The following is a 26,696-nucleotide window of genomic DNA, read 5'->3' on the forward strand; positions in this document are numbered from 1 at the left end:
GACAAAGAAAATTGGGGAGAGAAAAGATCCAAATTCAGGAGATCTAAAATCTTAATGACAGGAGTTGTCATAAAAGAAAAATGAAAATGGAAGGGAGGAAATTATTAAAAATTAATAGACAATTTCTCAGAACCAAAGAACAAGGCCTACAGATCGGAAAAGTCCATAAAGTGTTATGCACATTGAATCCGTATAGACAGATAGACAGACACACACACACACACACACACACACACACACACAACACACACACATCACATGCTAATACTCCACAACATAAGGCCCCATCCTGAACTTCCAGAACAGTGGGAATAAAAAGAATATCCTAAGAGCATCCAAAAAGAACAATAATGGGAATCAACATTATGCTAAATTCTCAAGCATCCTAGCAGGAAGTTAGTAGCAGTGTCTAAAAACGAGAAACACAGAAATATGGTAGATGCATGCTATTTAAATGTTTGAAGAAACAGCTAGAAGGGCTGAAAGTGGCTGCTTCTTATGAATGGGTCTGGGAGGTGGGGAGGGATGTGGGCTGAAAATTACTTTTGTTGGAATAAGCTTTTTAGAATGATTTGATTTTTTTTTTACTATGAACATCTATCAGTTTAATATAAAAAATTTTTAAGTATAAAAAGTAGATTTGAGATCTTGAAACATGCTTTTCAAGGTAGTAAACTCATACAAGTCAGACTTGGAAAGAGGAAGGAGAGCTACGAGTTGGGAGAGTGTTGATGAGAAATTAGTCTCCCAGTCTTCCTCCCTGCTCGAAAATTCTGCCACAGCTTCCTCCCCTGGACCACTGATATAATGAGATTTTTCATGCCCTCATCTGCTATTATAATATATACTGTATCCAATATACACCACTGTTAGATGAGGATGTGAGAGGGAGAAGACTAGGAAACAAGGGAGAGCACCAGTTCTAAAAATAGCCTAGGTTGGAGGAGAGGGAGACAAAGGGAAGCAGTTCAGAGATGGAAAAAGGCTTGACTGTTAGGGGAGTGAGAACAAGTAGGTCAGTGCCTATACTTACACTCTGAGTATTATCTCCCCATTCACCTGTCATGGAGTCCTCCCTGCACCAAATCCTATCCATCCTTTCAAATTATGAATTGGAGAGAAAATTTATCACCTTACTCCACGCTGTGCTTCTAATCACAAGTTTTGGCATCATGATTCTCCACTTGAATTCTCTACTTTGCTCCTCTCCAAACATTTGGCTCTTTCTAAGACTCTGATCCATGGTCAAAAGACAATGATTTGCCACTCTGGATAAAATTCTTTTGAAAAGGCTGTGAAGGCAATTCTGAAGAATTTTCTGCGACAACATTGTTAGAATCAGTGCACAGCCTTCCAGGGTGACCACTCTAAAGAGCAACACTAATTCTGGCTTTTAAGTGTTTCTATGCTTGTTAAAGAAGTCAGCTTTTGTACTTTAAAGTCCCAGCTTACAGTGTTAAAGTGTTTTCCTAAAACCTCCATAAATTCTTCTTTCCCTCTGATACTTGGGCAAGCCACCACTTCCTTCCCTACACAAACTAAGGGACGTGTTTGTGGAAGAAGAGAGAGGGAAGGCAATTTCTCTGGTTCTTCTCTAGATACTAATGACCCCCAAACATGTTTCCCAATGCCTTATTGGTGAGAGTTCTTAGAAGCGAGTCTAATGTGTCACTTGACGGGTGTTCTTGCTCCCTCTCCCAAAAATGATGAATGGCTTGAAAACTGCAGAAGCTATCCATCTCCTTGCCATGGAGAATAATACTGAAATTTTTTATTTCCACCATCTGTGGAGGGAAAAGGCCCAACAGCAGCTGTATTTTGCTGAAGACCAACATGCATTTCCCTCTGCTGCAAAGGCCATCTCCTAACTTTGAGGAATGGGCTAGCTACATCACCATGGCTGGAAGGTGGGGAGGGCGATGAAGACATATTTTTGACTCAGTTGTATTTGGTTTCAGTTCATTACCCAGCCATCCTAGAGGTAAAATTGAAACACCTGGTGAGATTCTTAAAAACCAGACACTTGAGGAAAAAAGTGGAGCTCTGGGACACTACACTATCGTGACATAAAAACATAGAACTTGGGAAGATGTCATTGAGTAACTGGTTATCTCAAGTAGCCAGACCTCTACATTCCAATTGTGATCCTAGCACAAATTGCCTCAGTGAGGCGGATTATAGCTGCCGAGTATGGACTATACACAAGGTCAATTCTCTATTGGTCTACATGATTTTGGATTTTTAAAAATTTCTTAAACTACAAATCACCTTATATTTGAAAAGACAGAAAGTGTGTGCATGTGTGTGTGTGGGGGAGGGGTTCTCTCTAAAAACTTCCCAGTACACCAAGCACTGCAACAATAGCTGCCACATGGCTCAACCCTTGACCCTCAGATTCACTGCCAGGTATTGTTGGGTGAAATCACTTGAGCCCAAGCCATGCCTCTGGGAGAGGGGCAGAGGGCAAGACTGGGTAGAGTATAATGAGATGATTTTAAAGCCCTGTAAACGTTTTTCATTTTAACTGATATTTCTGGATGAGGTACCAGCTCTCTTGGGAGGCCAATTCTAAGGCATTCCATGGAGCCCAAAGCCAGCCATAAAAAACTAGCTTGGGGCAGAGCTGCTGGGGAATGAGTTGCACTTGAATTTCCAGCTATTCTAAGTCTCGATTCAGAAGGCTGCAATTAGGGTAGGAGGATGCCTCTACTCCCCAGTCCCACAAGGAACACAGAATGGAATGACCTCAGAATACCCTCTACACTCTTATGATTTGAGAACCAGAATCTCTTATTAGTACTGTGGAAATACTAATATCCAAAGGAAAGCTCAGAGGGGTTGAATCAATTTACAAGGATCATATGGGCAGGCACCAGTACAGTCAGACTTCAGATGCAGGCCTGGTGGAAATCAAACCCATGTTTTTCTCCCCCTGCCCAGCATACTAGCATAAGACAAGTCTCTGAGGCTGCAAAGATGAATGAGACATAGTCCCTACCCTTAGGAGCTCAGATAGGAACAAAGATTTAGGGTATCTTAGGGAGTTGTCATTCTAATTCCATTAGAGACTCATCTTGACCTAAAGCACACTCTTTCACTAAGAGAGCCTTCTTATACCTTAATGTTTGCATTTATGAAATGAGGAATCATATCTACCACTAACTAAAATGTTCCTTTTAATATGCTCAAGGATTTATAAAATATTCTAGGGCCCTTGGCACTATGTCAATACAGAGTGTTACTCCTATTATTAATGCGTAATAGTATCGCGACATAGCACATTTAAATCTGATGCTCTGTGCATTAGTGAAATGACTTCATTTCTAAGTAAGGTGACCTCCTACCAGCTACCACAGAATAAAGTAATGGGGTCTGGGGTATCAGGATGTAGAAAAATTTTGAAACCCTGATTCCAGCTTGAGTTGTGCTAATAAGGAAAATGCCTACTAAATCACAAGAAATGGAAATGGAGTAGAGGAGAAATCTTAGTACGAAAACACGGGGTCAGGAGAAACACATGGGTAACAATCCCTGGGTGAAAAGAAGCATTCAAACCTTTAGCCATATTGTTTTTCATCTCCTGATATAAATTCAGGGCTATATGGCTGTTCGACAGCTGTCCAGCTCTATCCCAAGGCAGGTAAAACTGCCCCTGGGCAGAGTGTGCATTAAACCAAATCAACAAACTCCTCAACAAACTCCATGCCTGCCTCCCACGGGAGACTGTAGACGCCAGAGGGGCTCTGGTTTAGTGTGCCATAGGAGGGCTGTGCAGAAAGCGAGTCTGGTCAAGGCTCTGGAAAGCCCTGTGGAGTCTGTGGGGAACAATAAGAATGCAGAATATAAATGCAAGCTGCAGGCTGATGGGCCCATTAGGAATTAGGGCAGTCTGTGAAAGGAATCTGCGAAGATGATGCAAAACACCAAGCATGTGACCCAAATCATGTCAGGGCACATTGGAGGGAGAGAAGAATGGGAATGAGACATTTTCTAATCTGATTAGTCTGAAGTTTCCCCTGAGTGTAGAGAAGGGTCATTGCACAATTAGAGGCAAAGTTAGACTGAACATGGTCTACTTAGTGACTCAGAGGGATGACTTCTTCGAAGCTAAGCTGGTCTAAGTGGCAGATGTGTTCTGAGACTGGGACAACTTTGAAGCATGTTGTGGAATAGTCTTTCTGCCTTTAATTTCAAATTGTAAAGGCAAAGACAAAACACTCTGCTGAGAGAATGAGAGGGTGATGACTTGGTGGCCCCAATATTGGATAAGAAACATCTAGATCCTCCAGAGCCCAGGCTCCCACATTCTGGACCTTCTAGGATAACTCATCCTCAAAGCCATCAAGAGATAATCGAATAAACATCCTCAGCTTCCTGACTAAAAGACAGCTTAATATATGAAAGGCATTCAGGTCCAACTGTTACAAATAAGACTTCCTCTATTTAGAAGGACACAGGTTTCTTCCAGTTCATTTCTTAGTCAGAGTGTGTGTCTTGACTTAAACTTCTTTCCTAGTCCCCAATCAGTCCTTAGTACCAGCTGCTGTGCTGGGCACTTTATGTTATCTCAATTCATCCTCAGAACCACTAGGAAGCATGTATTGTTATCTCATTCTAGAGGTAAGGAATCTGGGCTTCAGGCAGGTAAAAAATCTTGTACACAATCAAACAGCTAGTAAAAGTAGATTCAAAGAATATAAGAGACAAGGTAGGGGTAAAATTGTCAAGATGTAACAACATACTCTTTGTTTATAGGCAGTAAATAAAACAGGTTAGAAGTAGGTCTCTGCATCTGAATAGATCAAACATCAAGTCACAAATCTTGATTACAAGGTGAGGGACAAAAAGAGAAACATAGTGTTGTAAGAATCCTTAGGAGGAGATAATCACTGTCAGCCAAGCATATCCAAGAAAGCTTCTTGAAATGTGGTGCTACTTGAAATGAGTATTAAAGGAAAAGCAAGCTTTCAGCAAATAAAGAAAATTGGAAGCTATTTTCTATTGAAAAAATAGTAAGAGAAAAGGTAAAAAAAGTGGAAATGCAGGAGGTATCCATGTGAAATGTAAACTGGCCCATTTGGCTAGACTATTGGGAATGAGGAGAGCTTTGGGAATGTGGTAACTTTGAAGAACCCTGACTCCTAGGTCTGCATACTTTATCTCAGGTCCTTTACACCAGGATAACCTAGGTATCCCTCACAATGCTGCAAATAAAAGCAAATAGAGCTCACAGTCTAGAAAGTAACCCTCACATCAATCCAATGCACATATACATGCAACTGAATTGGCCCTCTTCTTGATTCACCTCCTGACACCTTGATCCTAAGTTCTCCCACATGTGATTTAGTTTTATATGTCCCTTTGCTTTCTCCTTTTGTCTCACGTGAAGACTCCCTATTCTAGCCCCTGATTGAGAATACTGCTCCAACTGACAACCCTAAGCTCCACGATGGAGAAGGGAGAGAAGTAATTCAAAGCTAAGGAGTTTTTGTCTTTCTTTAGCGAGCACGGAGATGGTACAGAAGGTTTGTGAGTAGAACAGTGACACTACAACATTTGTGCTCTTAAGAGGTATTTAAATTTTGTATATAAAGATGGATTTTAAAATTTAGAGACTAGTGAAAGAAAGAACATGGAGGCCCTGAAATAATCAAGAAGAAATGTGGGTCAGAATAAGAGTGAAAATAGTGGAAATGGAGAAGAGAGAGTGGGGATGCAAGCAATAGAAAGGACGTAGAACTATCAAGATATTCCAATCTACTGTCTATTTGGACAATAATTCAAAATGGTGGGGTGTGCATTTGAGAGGATTAGGGGTTAAGTCACAGCTCTTCTGCTAGACTATATGACTTGCAGCAAAATACCTCATCTCTCTAAATTTCAGCGTCCTTATGCAAAATAGGAAGATAATAGTTCTCACCTTACCAAGTTGTTCTCACAAAGTAACTGAGATAATGTATTCAAAGTAAAGATAACAATGGCTAGCACACAGCCCAAAATGTCATAATTATCAAGATAAGTACGTGAGGGGAGGGGCTGGAGTAATGCCATAGGAAGCATAAAACATGACCAGAGCCTGGGTGGTTAGGAGGGTGGTGCCGGGAAGTCAAAAGTCAGGTTCAACAGGAGAAGTGCTATGTTTTAGAAAGCAGGAAACCATGCTTTCCTTTTGCGACATCATAATCTCTATGTTTTACATCTGGTGCTCTAGCAAGATAGAGTCCTGTACTAATAACACTAGGTCCTACTACGGCATGCCTTTAGCCATCAGGAACTACTGCTTCAGAAAATCTGTCCTTAATTTTACATCTAATGTCATCATAGCCAGTGAAGTTGTATATTTTCATTTTATTCCAGGAATCTGTATCTATGCAATTGTGTCTTAATGTTAAAAAGATAAAATGTTATAGAGTCATAAAAGAAAGGGTTTTCATTTTAAGGGATATATATATCCTCTATATTCTTTTGTAATGATTGATTGAAAAATGTTCCTTTAAGAATGTTATATAACATGGGTTGGTTTATGCAGTTCCCAAATTAGAGAATTTATGTGCAAAAAATTCTCTAAACCGAATCCTATTTTTAAAGCTTTCAAGTAAGCACTTTTTGTAAAGCTAAAAAATTCATAAAATCCAAAATCATAACTTTTTCTTTTGTAACAGTTAAATAAAGGTGTGTCATCAATAATATAATGAAAACAGTCAAGGGTAAATCAAAGGTAATTTAAGGTAAATGTAAAACCAGGAAGTCCCGCAAACAAAAATATGCAGGACAATTCCCATGAAAGGTACAGATTTCACTTACTTGGACAGTAAGGATCCTAGAAGATCATCAGTCAAAGGTAACCTGGAGGACTTGCACAGCCTTTTGATGTCTTTGCTGGGTAATACTTTTTTTCTGGATTAAAACAAAATAAATTAGCTTTTATATATTTGGGGTCTCTCAAGTAATAATTGCAAAATAGGAAAGAAAATACATAGTGTTCAAAAATGCGTACATGGAAATAAGCATGAAAATTGGTATTGGAATTCACAGTAAAGAAAAAGTCACATTGTATTTCATCAACTTTTGCATTTCAGAAGTCACCAGATTCTGTTCTTACAAAGGCTTTTCCATCAAGATTCAGATTCTTGGTTGGTGATAGTATGGCCTATTAAGGCTGCAGCCATGAGTGTCGCTCTAAGCAATCGATCTGCATTCTTGACCACTTAGTCAAAAATGGTTCTGATATTTGAAAACATCTCTTATTTTGACAGGCATCTAGAGCCTCCGACACAAGTATTATATGACTTGAGAGTATTTTTCTAGTCTTTTCCTTGGACCCGAACCTTACAACCTAGAAGTCCCAACTGGGGCTTTAACATTCACCTCACTTTTGTCAGATGGTTTCTTCAGAGCAGCCCAATAGCAATTTTTCCCAGCCTGCTGGGGACACAGAAATGCTTGCTCAATGTTCTAACTCAGCCAATGTTCTTTCAGGCAACAGGCAAAATTAGAACCAACAGGAAAGAAAGTGGGCTTCTTTCTTTGCAATGAAGTTATAAAATGATGGGAGAATATTTATGTCTAGAATTAAAGCTTATAAGATCTAGAAGAACCTCAGAGCTGTCTGAGCAGGCAGCCCCATTATTCCCAAGAGGTATTCCTTTAGTGAAGGAGGGCTGCACTTTTCACCCTGGAGAAGGGTTACCACCAGGGTAGAAGGAAGGGCCAGGATCAAGCAAAGCTTAGGTTACACATCCTCCGGGAGGCTCAGGTAAGCTTAAAGATTCAAGAGAAAATACCATCTTTATAAAAACTCATGAGGATATATATGGATTAGGAAAAAAATCATGTTCACTATTAAGATAAACTATAAGACCTTCAAAGATATTTAGGGTATGAAGCTGGCCACTTGGGTACAGACTTCAAGTTTGGGGATAAGGGAAAGGGTCATGCAGAAGAGAGATAGCAGTGTTGTGTAGTAACAAAATTAGAAGCTAGAGTTAGAACTAAGATTATCTAACTCCAGATGAGTACTCCCACCCATCCTCACTATCAGGTCTGTGAGTAAAATGAACACCAAAACATTAAGATGGGCTCCAGCTGTTTATAATGGTGACTTAATAAAGCTCAGTACGAACATGATAAATGTACTAGAAATAGATTATGCTAAGCTTCATTACTTTCAAGAAATAATTTTAAAGAAATTCTATGGAAAGTTTACTTGCTAATTCCCTGTACTGTATATTATAAAAGTCACATTTATAAATCCCAATCATCACTAAAATAATTTAAGAAGACATCTCATAATTAAACCTTCTAACATCTTAATTCACTATGTTTAAGTTGAAATCTTCTAGAAACCAATTAAAAGAAAATGCCAAGGGGTATCCTATTCTTTTGAAGATACAGGGCTTTCCCTTATTCCATCAACAAACAAAGCTTACCATTACTATGAAATATTTTTACCCAGATACTCTTCAAAAATGATTTAAGGTGGCTTTGCTAAACAGTGTAGTATGATGAGACAATGTCAATTTTATTTTTGCCTTTTTTGATTAAATATAAATTCTTTCATTACTCAGGTTCACAGAAACTTAAATGATTTATTAGAATCAATAAAATGAAAGCGTACTTTTCTCGATCTTGATACACACAGCTATAAATGAGTCTTTCAAAATTCTCAAAAAAATTTTTCTTAAGCTGTTCGTGGGCCATTGCAATTAGGATATTAGTATCTGGACATGGGTCCTCAGGCACCCCATAGTGACGTGCAATGGTTACGAGTTCTTGTTCTATCAGTTTCCCAACAGTTATAGTCATCACTATGTCTCTGTAAAGAAAAGGGAAAAACTCTCATGAAATTATATCTAAGAATATTTTACTTCTCTTTCTACTAAAAATACCCAAAATCCCATTTTATAAAAAAAATCCAAAATTCCATTAGCATAGAAGATGTATAATTTTTAATTTCTCTACTTATGAGCAACAGGAAGACACCAGTGCTTGAGTGGAAAACCATAAGTAATATAGCTTATAAATAAAATGGCATTTTGCCCAGAGTCAAACTTCTACCAGATAACAGCCTGCAATCAGGAAGTAAATTTTTTTAAGTCCTTGAATGGTCAAAAAACCTATCACTAAATATATGATTTCATTCAATGCCTATTAATCTTATTTTACACAAAATAGTAACAGACTTAGGGTTCTGGTTTCCCAGGGTATAAAATTTATAACTCAGTAAATTAGAAAGATATTTTGGAGATGGGAAAAGCAATTATGCACATTTCTGTAGTAAAAACTGACACACCCTGCCAATGAGAAAAAAAATGAAAAAGTGAAAAGTGAAAAGAGCTGTGTAAGGGTACAGTTGTCTGAGTCTTTAGAAGGCAAATGACATTGAGATTATTTGGCAGACATAAAAAAAATAACAACAATAACATATTAATGATAAGAATTCAAAGCCTAACAAATTGCCTGAATTGTTTTTTTCTCTATATGAAAGTTATAAACCATGCAGCATGCATTAGAAATCATTATATCAAAATAGTTAAAATACAAACTGTTAGAGCAGTTAAATGAATAAGCTTCCACCATCTAGAAAATTTATTTACTGGAAATAATTCAGTTCCTGAAAATCATGAATAAAAGAGGGAATACAAGTCTTTATTTTCTCTTCTGCTATAGACTGGTCTTTCAGAATAATGGCTTTTAGTTCTTTTATATATTTCTTGTCATTACCACTATCATTTAATAATTCTAAGTTCTCCTAGTCAAGAATTTCCTTAAGAGTGTAGGAAAGCTCACAACTATGATGTTGACCTATCTGAAGGAACTGCATTTCACCTACATCCACTTCTCGGGGTTTCTGGAGTTTTCGTTGTGTTTTGCTTTGCTTTGCCTTTTTAAATGGGAAATGAAGGTCAAATTCAACCAGGAAGATCCCACAACTGCAGCAAGGCAGTTTAGGTCAGATAACCAATTAGTCATATTGGCCGGAGGCTCATGGTGTGGAAAACACTCTAAAGTCACTTTGGCATGTGAACTTTTCAGTCTACAATCTATTTGAGCTGTCCAAGCATACATATGAGTTCTCAAAACCACAAACTGGGAGGGCCACTTGAATAAACTGAGTAATAATAAGAAACCACGCCATTCGTTGAGTACTACCTATGTGCCAGTCCTCTGCTGCCAGGTACTTTTGGCATGGATCATCTTATTTAGCCTAGAAGGTAGGTACTATTATCTCCATTTTATTTATTTATTTATTTTATTGGTTCATGTTACTATCTATCTATCTATCTATCTATCTATCTATCTATCTATCTGTCTATCTATCTATCTATCTATCTATTTATTTATTATGGTGGCATTGGTTAACAAAATCCAATAAGTTTTAGCCGTAAACTTTAACAGTAAGGCATATATATGTTTATACTGTGTTCACCTCCCATAGTTAGATTTCTTTCTGTCACCACATATTTGTCCCCTTTACCCCATCTACCTCTCCCCTCCCGCCTTCTCCCTCCTCTCTGGTAACCACTAGTCTATTGTCCATGTCCATGAGTTTCTGTTTGTTTGTCCCATTCGTTTGTTGCTTTTAGGTTTATATCCCACATAAAAGTGATATCATGTGGTTTTCAGCTTTTTGTCTGGCTTATTTCACTTAGCATGATTATCTTGAGGTCCATCCATGTTGTCACAAATGGCAGTATTTCATCTCTTCTTATGGCTGAGTAATATTCCATTGTATGTATGTACCACTGATTCTTTATCCAATCATCTATCGTAGGACACTTAGGTTGCTTCCATGTCCTGGCCACTGTGAATAATGCTGCTATGAACATTGGTATGCAAATATCTTTATGGATATGAGTTTTCAAGTCTTTGGGGTAAATACCCAGTAGAGGGATTGCTGGATCATATGGTAGATTAATTCTTAGTTTTTTGAGGAACCTCCATAATGTTTTCCATAGTGGCTGTACCAATTCGCAGTCCCACAAGCATGAGGGTTCTTTTTTCTCCACATCCTCTCCAACATTTGTTATTACTTGTTCTGTTGATTATAGCTATTCTAACAGGTGTGAGATGGTATCTCATTGTGGTTTTGATTTGCATTTCCCTAATAGCTAGCGATATTGAGCATCTTTTCAAATATTTGTTGGCCATTTGTATGTCCTCTAGGGAGAAGCTTCTGTTCAGGTCCTCTGCCCATTTTTTGATTGGACCATTTGTTTTTTTGTTGTTATTGAGTTGTATGAGTTCTTTGTATATTTTAAATATTGTCCCCATTTTACAGTTGAGAATACTGAGGCCCAGAAATGTTAAGGCATATGACCAATGTCATGAAAGCTTATGCTCCTGCATTCTATAGTGTCCCTCTTCTGTTGGAACACAGAAGAGAGTGACTGGATGGAGTGGGGCTCAGTCAGGGAAAATTTCCTAAAGGTAGTAGGTTCGGAGCTGATTTTATACAGACCTCTAATTCCCTTTACTGTCCATGACCTCTGTTTTGTGGGCTATGACTAACCAGTGTAAATAAGAGAGAATAAATTCAGAAACCCTGAGTCGCCAACCATCTCTGACAGAAGACTAAGTGACCACAGAGAAACGACTCCAAGGAGAGCTCCCAGCTCATTTAGAACACTGGTCATGGAATAATCGATCATGACACATGCATAAAAGGGAACACTATACAACCATGAAAAGTGTTCAGTTGATCTGTATTTATTAGTGCAAAAGATGTCTGTGCTATGTTGATGAATGCAGTATGATTCCAGAAAAACTAAAGATACCACTATATGTATATTCATAGAAAAAAAGACTGGAAGGATACATGCCAAAATATCTATAGCTTTATCCCTGATTGTTGAGATTTCTATATGTATATAAAATATCTACTTCAAAAAAAAATGTAATAGTCAAACATTACTTTCATCATCAAAGGAAAAAAAACACTTAAAAGCTTTTTCCTTTTGAGGGTAGAAAATGGTGTGAAGAAGAACAAATGGCATGAGCCCAAGGAACAGGGAAAAGAATGTGTGTGGCAATAACTAGAAACTTTCCATGCACCTTTAAACTTCTTTTAGCACTACCAGGTCATAAAAGTTTGTTTTCCTTTTCATTGGATAAAATGAAATTATCCTGGCCTCATTGCAATTAAAATTTATATCTGCTGGGTTTCTGTATGCTTTCGTTTTAAATAGCTCAGTATTCTATGGCTTTATGCGAGAGTTTCAAACAAGCTGCCTCAGACTTTAAACTGTCCTCAGTCATGCAGAACATCAGGGGCCCCAGAGCAGCTGCCGGTGTGGCCTCTGCGCCCAAGCAAGGCAGGTCCTGGCACTGGGGATCACAAGAGGAAATGTAAGCCTATTATTGTTAATATTCAAGTGGCTGCCACTACTTTCCCCCTTGTTTGCCATGTGCTCCTTCTTTAGGACTCACTCTACCCTGTTAACTTTTAATGGACTTCACCATGAATTAGGAATCCTTTCAAAAGGAGCACACTCCATTATTTTATTGTGGCAAAATACACATGAAATTTACCATTAGTGACATTTAGTACATACACAATGTTGTGCAATCACTACCTCTATCTAATTCCACAACATTTCAGCACTCCAAAGAAGCAGCCACTTCATCTTACTCCTTCCCCCAGCCCGCTCCCTACCTGGCAACCAGTAATCTATTTTCTATCTCTGAAGATTTGCCAATTCTAGATATTTCATATAAATGGAATCATACAGTATGGTCTTTTGTGTCTGGCTTCTCTTGCTTAGCATAGTATTTTCATGATCATCCATGTTGTAACATGTATCAGTACCTGATTCCTTTTTATAGCTGAATAATATTCCACGGTATGAATATACCACATTTTGCTTATCTATTCACACATCAATAGACATTTGGGTTGTTTCCTCATTTTGGCTATTGTGAATAGTGCTGCTATGAACATTCAAGTACAAGTTTTTGTTTGAACACCTATTTTTAATTCTTTGGGTATATATACCCAGGAATGGAATTGCTGAGCCATATAGTAATTCTATGTTTAATTCTATGTTTAACTCACCAACTTGTTTTCTACATATTCCATTTTTGCTTAGCAGCAGCCACAGAAATAAAGCCAACTTCAATCAAACATAGCCCTTCCTCACCTAAACCTTCAAAGTGAATCTGAAATAAGGTCTAAGAGCAAAGTCTGATCTCAGTACTTCCTGATGAATCATTCAAGGGAAATAAATAAAATTACAGCAGCTTTTAAAAATGCATTTGTATCTGGTGTTCTGTGATTACTGTTGTTAATCTCAAAGATTCAAATGGCAAGTCACATTTGCCTTTACCCAACATTGCACTATGTTCCTGGCACTAAAGTTTTATATAGATTATATGATATTATTTAGCTAATCTTATAAGAGACACTACCATGATTTCCCTGTTTTTTGTAATTAAAGTCATAATAGTCCAAAACACAATGCCAACTGCTTTAGGATACTGAGGTAACTGCAGAATTCTAAAATATGAAATGCACTAAACAGTTTTACAAAACATAATTCCATTAAAGTCACCCACCGAAGCAATGGTAAATCAAAACTTCATTTTAAAGTTCTGAATCTTAGGGAACTTTCTTACATACAAACTGAAAAAATTTAGTTTCAATGTAAACAAGGGCTCAAGAGTATAAGCCTTGGTATCTAAGGCTTAGAAGAAAATCTGCTTGAACCTAAATTAAACCAAGTCATAATTTTCATGACAATTAGATAGTGCCCTTTATCATTTCTTTCAATTTTATATTCATCAAATAAAATGTGTTTCACTTCCTCTAATCAGTAGCCAGGCATCCCTGTTCACATCCTATATACTCCCTCTCAGGCTTACTCTTATGCTTGTTGGCCTAAGCTGCCCATACAGAGAAGAAAACCCTGCCTTACCATCACTTACATCCCAGCCTAGTGTGGTCCCAGACAGCAGACAGTGAGAAAGAGGCGGCTGGTGGAATATGTGTCAGAGGGAGGAGAAATGGAAAAATACATCAAAGTGGGGCCAATAGAAATGTATGACCAAACAGATTTTGCTACCAGGCTAATCATAGTTCAAAACCATTTACAAAGCTCTTCAACCTCACTGGAGAAAAAGGCCGTTACATATGGCCACTTTGGTTGGGCATTGCCCACCTCCAGGGAGTACACTTTATATTTATGGTATAAATGGTGTCCCCTGGGGTTGTGCAACATGGTAACCTCTCCATAGAAGCCAAGAAACTCTAGAAAAAAGGGGAAAAAAGGTAATTGCAGACTCTAAGAAAATCATCTACTCCAGCCTGGGTCACAAACCTGCTTGCAATTAGGAGGTGGTGTGGTTTAGTAAGAAAAGTGTGAGCTTTCAAATTACACAGTTCTAGATTAAAATTCCAATCCCACTAATTCGCTAATGGGAACTCTGGTAAATTACTTAACATATCTGAGCCTGTGTTCCCCTTCTGTGAAATTGGCCAAGACCATTTGCCTCAGAGAATTTTATTTTACCAAAGGAGCCAGGATGATACTACAAAAATGTAAGTCAGATGTCATGTCTCCATTCAAAACCCTCTGAGGGCTTGCCATCTCTCTCGAAGTCTCATGAAAAGCCTCATGATAGCCTACCAGACCTGACATGATATGTCTTCCCTTCTGCTATCCCTCAGACCTCATCCCCTCTCTTTCCCTCTGCACCCACCATACCACACACCTTGCTCTTTCTCAAATAAGCCAGGCATGTTCCAACTTCAGGGTATTTGCACTTGCTGTTCTCTCTATCTGGAATGCTCTTTCCCTTGATCCTTCACCTCCTGTATAGCATCTTCTCATTTGCTCAAGTGTCATAGTCTCTGTGAGGCCTTCTCTGACCATCCTTTTGAAAAGTGTGATCTTTCGGAAGTCTGTCATTCCCTAATCCCTCCTCTGCTTTCTTTTCCTCAGTGGCATTCATCATTCTCCAGCCTAGTATATCATTTATATTCTTACTCTGTATATTGTCTTTATCCCTGCACTGGAAGAGAAGTTCAACAAAGGTCAGGGCTATTGGTCTATTTTGTTCACTGCTGAATCCCCAACACCTTAAATAGCCTTTGGCACACAGTAAACACTCTATAATAAATAGTTTGCTGAATAAGAGGAAAATGAAGGTTAACTTAGCAAGGTATGAAAAACATATAGCATACTGCCTGGAACTATGAACACTCAATAAACAATAGCAATTTTCATTATTTTCATCATTCCATAGCAGAGATAGTTTCAAGTTGTATTAAACTGGAAGTTACTTCTCTTAAGCAAGTTAATTTTGAAAAAATGTGAAATGTTTTTGATGAATGAAATCGTGGAATTTATCTGCAGAAAGTAAAAGGAAAATAGTACACTTGTTTTAAATAGTAATATCCAGGATTAACTCTGAAGTGATAAAATAATAAACACCAGGTGTGCCTTTCTTTATATAATGGATATATTTGAGAAGCTGCACAAATGCTTAATTCTTAGAAATCAAACGAGATGCCCCCTTTCACTCTCTATTACATATAAAGATACCCTACCTTAATTTTGGTCATTTTTATTTGGCAATGGCACCTAACACCTTAGATTTAAATTCCTCTAATTTCTGTCAAGTTCTTAATGACAAGCAAGCACACTGAATCCTGAAATAAGTTTTTTGGAAACTAAAGAATCTTGACAGTATAAATAATTACTGCCAAAGTCATTTGCTTTATAAATTGATTTTTTGATATATTTTCTCAAAGAGAAGTACATCTGCATTGAAAATCATTGACCCGGTTTTCTTATTCCAAATAAATGTAAGCAACATCTAGATTTCTCTCTGTTACTGCTCTAATCTTCATTTCACATCAAATACTATGGTTTTTCCCGTTTTGACATGTAGTGGAATGTACATGATAATTTTGATTTATTTAGTTTGAAATTCAGTATGTCTTTTAGTGTACTTGACTTTGGAGCTATTTAAGTGTAGCCAAACAAAATGAAATATTTTCAGGTAGTTAAGAGCAATTGCTGCATGTTATTAACAATATTCTTCATAGAGGTACAATTTTAGAAACCCTTTAAAACACTCATCTATAATTCTTCTACAGTTTGGTACAATGTGCATTTAAACAAGCTAAGACAACAGTGTTTTTTTTTTTTAATCATATCAAGATTTTTTGGTAACAGCAAATGGAAGTCTGGATGATGGTGCTTAACTTGTAATGTGGGCAGAAAGGAATGAATATTCATTTCATTTACAAGCAAAGTTATTCACTTTCTATCACCTTTCTTTTCATTTACACCCATCCGGTGTTCAGGGATTATTTGTCTCCAAGCAAACCTCACTAAGCCTTTCTGTTTTTAACGTTCTCACTGGTTGCCAGATGTTTAAGAGGCCGTGCTGAGCCTTGTGACAAGAGAGGATGGGAGTGTGCCTTGCATGGAGGGCAACTCCATATAAGCCTACAGGTATTTGCTGATCACACAATGAGCTGAACACAAGATTAGGGCTGTGCCCTCTAAGAGCTTACAATCAACTTATTAATTCAGGACTTACTTATATCAAAATATATCAAAAAATATAACCAGATTCTTAATTTTTTCTGAACACACACTTTAAAATATAAAATGTATTCGCTTTACTCCATTATAAAAGGAACACATTTCTAATGATAGAGAATTGAGATAATATATAAAAAGCAAGGGAAAATAAAAAAGAAAAGCCATACACACTCCCGCCACCCAAATACAATTAAGTAAACATTCTGGTGCACTTTTTCGCAGTCTTTTTTTTAATGTATGGGTATTTAATTGTGTTTTCTTTCTTAATAGTTGTAAACATATTTTATAGTTTGCTTTTTCCATTTAAGTAATATATTTTGTGCTATCACATATTCTTCTGAAACCAAAATGCTAAACCATACTTCTGCTATTGGATATTTCATAGGCTTTTCTCAAACTTTTATATAAATAATATCTCCCTTGAATTTTTATTATTTTATTTATTTATTTTTTTTAGGCATGGCAACCCTTGGTTGACCTCACAGATTGCAAGGACCTTGTCAGCTTACAATCCCTTACTTTTTATTTTTCACATCTACAGCACCTGGTCTTTCGAGGTGGTCTCCCATCCAAGTACTAACCAGGCCCGACCCTGCTTAGCTTCTGAGATCAGATGGGATCATCCCTTGAATTTTTAATTTTTGATTTTTCTCTTCATTTTCTGGAGTAATTTAATAAAATAATGTATTACTTTGAGGAATTTATTAAAATCGTATTACATTTTTTCTTGAAGATTTAAAACATTTATATTATCCTCATATACAAAAAAAACTTGTCTCAATTTATTTCCCCTCAAAGCACTGAAGATTTAATCCATTATCTCTTTGCATAATCTGAGGCTATAGCTTTTTGATTTTTAGGTCATTGGTTCTGCTGTTGGTGGCATTGTTTCTAAGCTTTGTTTTGTGTATGTTTTGCTTTGATGCTTATAACACTGTTTCCTTAACTATGACCTTTAAATTTTTACCAAGTGATCTCTTTTCACATATTTTGCTTGGAACAGAAGGAATCCTCTCAATTTCCAGACACATTTTCTTTAGCTTCAAAAGGATTTTTCTGAAACAATTATCTTTGATAATTACTTTGGTTCCATTTGTCCAGTTCCCTCTCTACCTCTATTTCTGCTGTCTTCTCATTGTTTTAATCCCTTTCTTGTTTTTCTCTGAGAATGTTTCTAAAGATAGTTCTCTGCTTTACTACCAAGTTGTCTGCAGTGTCCAGTCTCCTATGAGTGCCTCCTGTTTAATTTTTAATTCACAAAATATGTGTTTTGTACATTTTAATACAACTCTTTCCCTATTTTGGTCTGTTTGCTTCTCAAAATGGCCTGCCCTTGCTGAGACCATCATACTTCTGGTTGTGATCATAACATAACTAGTTCCTTAAAAAAATAAACAAAAAACAATTTTTCATACACTAAAATCACTTCTGGAATCTGCATGGATTCTACACTGCACAGTTTAGTTTTTCTCTGTACAACCTTATAAAGAGGTTTCTAGAACAGTCTGGGCACTGGCATGTGGCTGTGCTTCACCAAATACCACAAGCTCTGTCACAGATGGATATGTGTATACATGCGTTGGGGAGGGCAGCTAAGAAGGAATCCAACTATATCTATCCTCAATACATGAGCCAAGTCAATATGAAAAGACAGAGGGAAGGAAGGAGGGAGAGAAGAAGACAAGCTTTTGATTTGGACACTAAGAAGTCAAATTTGGGGTGTGGGTCTGATAGGGAAAGTAGAGGATAAGTGGCAGAGTAAAAGCTGGGAGCTTTGTCCCAATACCCCAATCACCAACAGAGGGACTCCAAAAGAGGCTCTTTGTGCATGCTGTCCCGAGTTGTGCAGTTCACAATTTGCACAACACTTACAGTGGCCTTTCCCTAGGACCACTTAATCACAGAGAGGCCACAGGGTAAGCCGTTTGGCTTATGCTCAATTGAAAGACTGACACTGGTCTCCTATGCCAGGAAATAAATCAGAAAAGGAAGAAATCTAAGCCCTTCAATGAATACAATGATTCACTTTCTTATCAGAATATGAAGCAGGAAAATTTCTTACATTTTATTATCGTGGTCTATTTTTAGATTTGTTTTGGTCTTCTATGAAGAATTGAGCTTGGGAGAGGGCAGCACTGGGATGAAGATTAAATCACTTATCTGTATCAGAGGTGATAGATACAACCTAGGCAACTGAATTTTGACAGTGGCTAGAATTTTTAAATGTTGTGATGCCAGAGAAAAATCATTTTCAGTCTGAGAACTTATTCCTTGCTCATTTTAAACACCCTGTACTTATATTATATAATGAATCCTAGTGTGTAACTATAGAACATCAGGCCTAAATATTGCAATTTCAAAAGCAATACATGAAATCCATATACTGATATCCTCATTTATAAAGTATTAGTGGCTCTAAATCAAAAAATAAAGTAAATATGCTCATTTAGTAAGAGTTTAACATTCCTACTTACAAAAAATAAAGGGAAAATAAGCAAAAATCAAGTAAGATAAAACAAAATAGGGAAGCTGGTTGTCAGCCACAAACCTAACTTTCCTGACACTTCAGGGGTCATGTTCCCCACTCCAGGTGGGAGAGAACGGCTCTGGCAGGTGCTGGAGCACATACCTTCCCAAGCCACGGAATGGTCATTCGCAGGGTCCAGTTTGCCCAGTGCTGCTGTGCAGCAAGAGCAACTAGCCACAGCCACAAGCACTTCATGCCCAAGCTTCCTGCAGGCAGAATTAAAATGCATGGTGGCAGCAGGTACAACCAGAGTTGGGGAGGGTTGAGAGGGGCTCTATGGGATCAGCGAGCAGTGAGCTTTTCCCACAGTCATTTCCCATTCCCTCTGTGGGATGTTGTATCACTGCCCTCAATTCTTCACTTCTCCCTGTATCCAAACCCCTTCCCATGTGACTTTGTTGTTCTACCTTCTAAAAGGGCACAATTGCTTTCCTGCTCCTTGACAATGGGGTCAGCCACAGGACTTGCTTTGGCCAATACAAATGATGTCAAAGTCAAGGTGTGTCAGTTCTGAGTCTAGGCCTCAAGAGGTCTTCCATGTTTCTCATTCCCTGACTGCATTTCTGCCACCTCCATGAGAATGACATGCCCAGGTTAGTCCTGGAGAAAAATGAGAGAAGGAGAACAGAACTGCCCCAGCAGGGACTAGCTCAGATCAACTGAGCCCCCAACAACCCACAGATGTATGAGCTAAATAAATGCCTTTTTTGCATGACACTGAGATTTTGAGGTGATTTATTATGCAGCGAAATTGTGGCAATAGATAATTGATCCCTCTCCCAGGTCCCATCTTCTTGCATTCTCCCCTCCTCTCCTCCATCTAGAGGTTGCCAAAAGGTATCTTCACACTCCAGGTTAAGCTCAACCTCAGGAAGTTGGGCATATGATGGATGCCCTTACAAAACTGTTTTGACTGAACAGTAGTCTGGTGGAATGCTATTGTTTAATTTTGAGGAATGCTATCAGAAATAACCACTTGGAGCTCCTGCCCCTGGCTGTCCTAGGAGTATGCTTTTGAGAACACCACACAGCCACCAGAGGGTCCTCTCTGTGAGTGGACAGTGGAGAATATCTTTCTTAGGCTTTGTATTAGGATTCCTTCTCCTAAGCAACTGGCTTATTGTTGCTTATCGTGGTCTCCTATTTTGTGTTGACCTATAGGAAGTTCAGAGCCTCTAGTAAATGCCCATGACATCAGAGTCTGTAAATACTGTCTATGTGTCAGCTTCATCCTGGATCTATGGTTCTTTCCTACTTTTATTTTTTCCTCTTGCTTTTATTATTTGTGTATCCATGTTGTGTTATAGAATTGTTTGCATCTTAGTAACTCACCTTAAATCCATTTCTGAAATAAGACAAAAATATAAATAAGTTAAAAACCACATATAAGAATCCTACTCCAACTTACCCCATTCCAGAAGAGAGCCTTCCAGAAGTGGTAGAGTCAAGTAAGAAGATTTCAATGTGAGCAAAGATCTCAAGGTTGATAGAGAGAGCTGCTGGAGTAGCCAGGGGCACATACATACTTTCTAAACTCAGAATGTATAAGTTCTACATGGCTAGTGGTGAGGGGAAATAAATGGAACTAATGTCACTGGGCATTTACTGGCTGGGTGTTCAACATATATGAACTCACTTAACCTCTCCAGTAGTGTCCTGAATTATTCTCATTTCACAGATGAAGAACGTAAGGCATTAGAGAGGCAGAATGAGGAGTCAAACTTAGCTACTTTTACTTTAAATCTTAACTCATTATGAAACTGCTAAAGTGCCTGGTACAAATTCCAGTTCTGCAGCTTAATATGTGCTTGAGTAGCTTCCTTAACCTCTCTGTGTCTTGGCTTCCTCATCTGAAAAATAATAGCACCCACTTTTCAGGATTGCTGTGAGGATTAAATGAGTTAATATATAGAAAGGATTGAGTACAGCATCTGTCACATGGTAAGCGGCATAAAAGTGTTAGCTATTACTGTTATCATAGTATGTGGTAGAATAAAATGTCCTTCGAGAAAGGCTGAAATCAGTCTAGGAATCCCTTTCAATAGAATCCTTACTACTAAGTGAGTGAAAACTGAATCCAAACAAAGGGCACTGCCTTTGTTCATTTGTTCATTTATTTACTTATTCTTCAACTAATATGTATGAAAGAATAAAAATATCTGCTGAGTGGCACCAGTCATAAATGCAATGAGATTAAAGAGGAAGAAATCTCTGTGAGTTTGGCAATCAGGAACATCTGAAGAAAAGAAATGTAATGTGGACCATGTCTTCGGGAGTAGGAGAAAGCTGGACTGCAAAGGAGAGAGCACCCTCCAAAACTGCATGTGAAGAGAATGATCCAGATTAAGCAGTCCAGACTCAGCACTGTTGGGTCCCACGGTGGGTGATGGAAGTTCAGAGATAAGGCTGGCATTCTCTAAGGCAGCTCATTCATCTGAACCTCCATCACCCATCATTGGACCTGCCACAGAGTAAGTTCCTAATATATGTTTATTTAGTGAATTAATGATAAACATACATGGTTAAACACTACACTATTAGGTATGCCTTCTGCACCCAGTACTTTTGGGTTGCAAAATTTACTTGAATGAATAGCCAAGAAGGGCTTGCCCTTTGGTGGCCTGTCATTCCCCTTCTACTGTGTAGTATTCATTTTACATCATAATTCTCCTTCTGAGAAACTGAAAATTAGCATTTAGTTACTGTTCTCATTTTTTTAAAACAAAATTTGGATTCTAATTAAAGAAGAAAACATGGGTGGCATTAACCTGGTCATCTGTTACTAACTAGATGGCCACATAGTTGCCTTGATTTTATGCATAAAACTTCATTTAGAAAAGGGACCATTAGAACATTGTATTTTGTGTGAAATAGTAGTTTCATTGTTAATGATTTACCTATTCCCACAAGAATGTAATCATGGAAAAAGAAATAAAAGAAACACGGTTTAAATATATATGTATATATAAAACCTCAGAAAAAGAGTTGGTCCTTTTTCCACTCTTTAGAAATGTAAAGAAATAGTCTATCTGTTTTGGCATGACATTATATGATTTATTTATTCTAAAATGCCAAGAATTTTTTTCTAGCATCCCATAAAACTCAAGGCCATAAGAATGGATATGCTTCAAAAATAGAAGAGAAAAGTCTGAGAGTTATTAAGATTTTTAAATAGTGGAACTGATTTTAACTAGGCCTATATGAGCAAAGCCAAATCCACTTCGGCATAGGTTTTAATAACAATGTGACATTCCCTAATAATAATGTGTCTAGTCAGTATTTTCTCCAGTGTAATTTTAGAGATTCCATATGGCATGGGAGAAAGATTGTGTATGACAAAATGGTAGACAAGGCAGCAATTAACACTCAAACTCCTGGATGGGCTTGTAAAAAAGCAAAGAAAATGTTCCAAGTACCAAGACAAAGAGGTAGCTGACAGCCAGAGAGGTAAGTGTGTAAAGCTAATAGGATCGCACTTGGGGGAGGTGGAAATCAAACACTATTAACAGGTAAGAGCTTGGACTTTAATGCTCACTCAGCCAAAGAGACAAGGCCTCTGGCCAAGAAGGGTAGCAATTTGGAACTCCAACACATGAATCCTATGCACAAAGCTAGAACTGTAAAAGGCTGCAATTAAAGTAAAATGATTAATAAATTCTATCCTTTGGCCAAGAGAGATGACAATGGACCTTTTCTCTGCTGAGTCTCTGATGATAATAATAATAATAATAATAATAATAATAATAATAATAATAACAACAACAACAACAACAACAACAACTACAACAACAATAATGTTATCTGATAGAACTCAGAGCCAATATTCTGCCTACGACAACAACAACAATAATAATGTTATCTGATAGAACAGAGCCAATATTCTGCCTAAAACAACAACAACAATAAAAAAAATAATGTTATCTGATAGAACTCAGAGCCAATATTCTGCCTAAAAAGAATTTGGAGTACGACTTTATTTTGTCCATTTACTGTGGAAAACTCCAAGGAAATAAACTAACATCAAAATTAAAATAAACTAGATCCAGTTTGTAAGCCTGCTTAGAGAGGCAAAATCAAAACTACTTTGAAAGTTCTACTGCTGAATATCAAAATTAGTGGGCAAAAGTTTGAAGAAAAGCAGGATTTGTACAGTCTCAAAGTATCTCTACCAAGGTATTTACTCACTATAAAAGTAACTTTACAATGAAGAAATCAGGCAGACACTACCTTAATCAAATGATCAAGGTCAGTATCACCAGTTGTAAGACATATTGACATCATAAACTCTTTGATATTATGCGCTAAGAAGGACACATCATTTCTGTATTATTCTTGCTAATCATGTATAATCTAAGTCCAACCAAGGAGAAAACATCATACAAATCCAAATTGTGAGACATTCTACAAAATAACTGATCAATACTCTTTGTATTGGTGTCAAGGTCATAAGAAAGAGACAAGGGAAGACTGAGGAACTGTTACAGATTAGAGAAGACTAAGAAGAACCAACAACTAAATGTGCCATCCTGGATAGGATCCTGGGACAAAAAAAGGACATTAGTGGAAAAATTGATGAAATTCAAATAAGGTGTTCTGTTAATAATATTGCCCAATGTTAACTTCTTGTTTTTGATAATTTCACTATAGTAAGATGCTAACATTAAGAGAAGCTGGGTGAGAAGTATATAGAAACTCTCTATACTATGTTGGAAATTTTTTTGTAAGTCTACAGTTAATTCAAATTAAAAGGATTTAAACAAAACAAAAACAACAACAAAAAACTAGTCAGAAGGGCCAACCCAAGAAGCAGTGAAATATTGCAGTGAGAAAGAAATTTCAGGTTAAGATGAGCTAAGAAAACATAAAAAGAAATAATTCACTATGAGTGAGAGTTATCAGATATAACAGATGGATTCATATGCCACGAATTTGGAACAATAGAACAAAAATCAGTGATGAAATAAGAAATTATTGTCTAAAATTATTAAGGAGGTAAAACATAGAGAAAGCATAAGAACAAGATGCCATGGAAAAGAACAGAAATATTAAAAAAGAAAAAAACTAAATAGCACGTAAAGAATTGAAAAGCACAGTCATTGAATTAATAAACTGATGGACTTAAGGAAAATTCCAAGAATGCAGCACAGAATGAAAAAATAAATGAAAAGAATGAATGGAAGGTTAGAAGATGTGGAGAAGAGAGAGAAGTCTGACAATAAGTTAAAAGAGAGAACAGACTGAGAGTTTGAGAAGGAAAACAGAATGGACAAGAGAAGATATTTGAAGAGACAATGGCACAGAATAATTCGCAAATTAAAGAATTACATATAGCCCCAAGATACACTGTAATGAAACTGAAGAATCCTCAAAACAAAGAGAAAGGCAGAGGAAAAAAGACATACAAATACAGAGGAAAAAGTATATTAACAAACACTTACCAACAACCACAATGGAGGGTAGAAAACAATAGGATATCTTCAAGAGGTCAAGAGAAAGTAACTATGACTCTAGAATTATTTACCTACCCAGTTAAACGTTGAAATATATTTCAGAAAATAAGAGTTTATTCCTAGAGTCACGAAGCAAGTCTCAATAAATATCCAAGAATCAGTAACGTGCAAACCATATTCTATAATTAAAAACAGAAATCAAGAATTAAAAGAAAGCTAGCCTATACACATTTGGAAATTTTAAAACAAGCAAATAATTAACTAGCCAAAGAGAAATTATAATAATGTTAGGAAATATTTACATAAAAAGAAAATGAACACTAAACACGCTAAAGCCAAAGTAGTACTTAGAAAGCAAATTACAGCCTTAAATGTATTTCTTAGAAAATAAATATAATTAGTGAAATATATGCCCAACTCAAGAAATTAGAAAATAAACACAGAAAAAAAGAAAGAAAAGAATAAAAGCAAGAGTAAAAATTAATGAAATGGAAAACAAAGTAAAAAAAGGGAGTTAGCACATGGAAACCTGGTTCTTTTTAAAACAAATCAAATAAACAAGTCTAGTAAAATTAAATTTTAAAAGGAGAAAAGGTACAAATCAAAGTCATAGAGCTAAAAATGATGATGAATTTTTAAAATTAGATGAAGTGCAAGTTTCCAGAAAATATAAATTTTCGAGGTTTAGAGAAACATGGCAGAGTGAGAGACGTCCGCAGATCTCTCCCCTTGAAACAGCAATAAGCTGAACATCTAAAACTCAACAAAAAATGCCAAACTGCACACCAGCATGTCTGAGCGTGGGATCTGCACATAAGAGCTACCACAGGTCAGAACCCCGGGCGGTGGACTGAGAGGAACAAAGAAGCTGCCTCTTGCAGTCAACGGAGCTCCCTGTAGGGGGAGGGGAGAAGAGAAGATGTGGCAAGTTCCCTGAACAGCCATGTCTGGGAGAGTTGTGAGTTCCACGCAACCAGCAACAGGGCCAAGTCATCAGGACAGAAAGTAGAGAAGTGGGACGACAGAGAAACAACAGTTGATTTTTACCGGCCACGGTTACAAAACCATGGCTAAGCCGCAGCCTCCAACCCCCAACCTAGAGGGCCCCAGCAACATACCCTCCAACAACTATAATCGCGGAGCACCAGGGAAATCTGAGCAAATGCTATCGAAACTGTTGCTAACACTGACAGGGACTGAAACTGAGGGTACCAAGTGTGATTAAATATCTGTCAGAAAATAAAAGGGCACTTTTAAAGCTATATATAAAGCAGAGATCCAAGAGGCTTAACGCCACCTAATGAAAACCAGAAGAAAAGTGCCTCCTTTGCAGCAGGTTAAAGAGAGACCTTTATATAATAAATCTTTCTGGAAAAAAGTCAGAATACATTTCCATTAATGCCCAGGCAGAGAAATAGTCCATTAAACACCATGGACAACCAAGGTGACAAAGCATCTCAGAAAGAAAGAGAAAAATCTCCAGAAAATAAGCTTACAGACATAGAAATATGCAACTTAAATGACAGAGAATTCAGGATGGTACTTCTGAAAAAACTCACTGAGTCCCGAAACGAGTCATAGCAACAACTTCAAGAATTTAAAAAACAACTAGATGAGCAGAGCAAGAAGACTGAAACCTTCAAAAGGAACAGAATAGATCTTCTGGAGGTGAAAGATACACTGCTAGAGTTGAAAAACGAAATAGCAAGCTTGGGAAATAGAGTTGACCAAATGGAGGAAAGGATCAGTGATATCGAAGACAGAAATCTAGAAATAAATCAGAAAGAAGAAGAGAGAAACTGAAGAATGAAAAAGAATGAAAGAGTAAGTCAAGAAATAGCTGATATCATCAGGAGAGGAAACATAAAAATAATGGGCATCCATATAGGCAAGGAAAAAGAGCAGGAACTAGAAAGCATTTTCAGACAAATAGTTGACGAGAATGTCTCAAATCTAAGGAATGAGCTGGAGCATGAAATTCAGGAAGTCAACAGAACACCCAATTATCTCAACCCCAAAAGGCCTTCATCAAGACATATTGTATTAAAATTATCAAAAATCAATGACAAAGACAGAATTCTCAGGGTAGTCAGAGAGAAGAAGACGATAACTTAAAAGGAAAACCCATTAAATTATCCTCAGACTGACCAGCACAAACCTTACAAG

The 26,696-nt window shown here is 37.3% G+C and overlaps 1 protein-coding gene across 1 annotated transcript in view; it reads right to left on the bottom strand.

The window, feature by feature from the left end:
• The window catches only part of EFHC2 (EF-hand domain containing 2), a 168,706-nt gene that overhangs the window by 24,136 nt on the left and 117,874 nt on the right, over nucleotides 1–26,696 (bottom strand). The window contains exons 12-13 of the mRNA XM_039851558.1: nucleotides 8,618–8,815; nucleotides 6,805–6,897 (exon numbers count right to left, since the gene is read on the bottom strand). Coding sequence (XP_039707492.1) covers nucleotides 6,805–6,897; nucleotides 8,618–8,815 — 291 coding nt within the window. The remainder of the gene's footprint in view (nucleotides 1–6,804; nucleotides 6,898–8,617; nucleotides 8,816–26,696) is intronic.

The sequence above is a fragment of the Pteropus medius genome, unplaced genomic scaffold (assembly GCF_902729225.1).
Source record: "Pteropus medius unplaced genomic scaffold, Ma_sr-lr_union100, whole genome shotgun sequence".
In the NCBI taxonomy this organism is placed as follows: Eukaryota; Metazoa; Chordata; class Mammalia; order Chiroptera; family Pteropodidae; genus Pteropus; species Pteropus medius.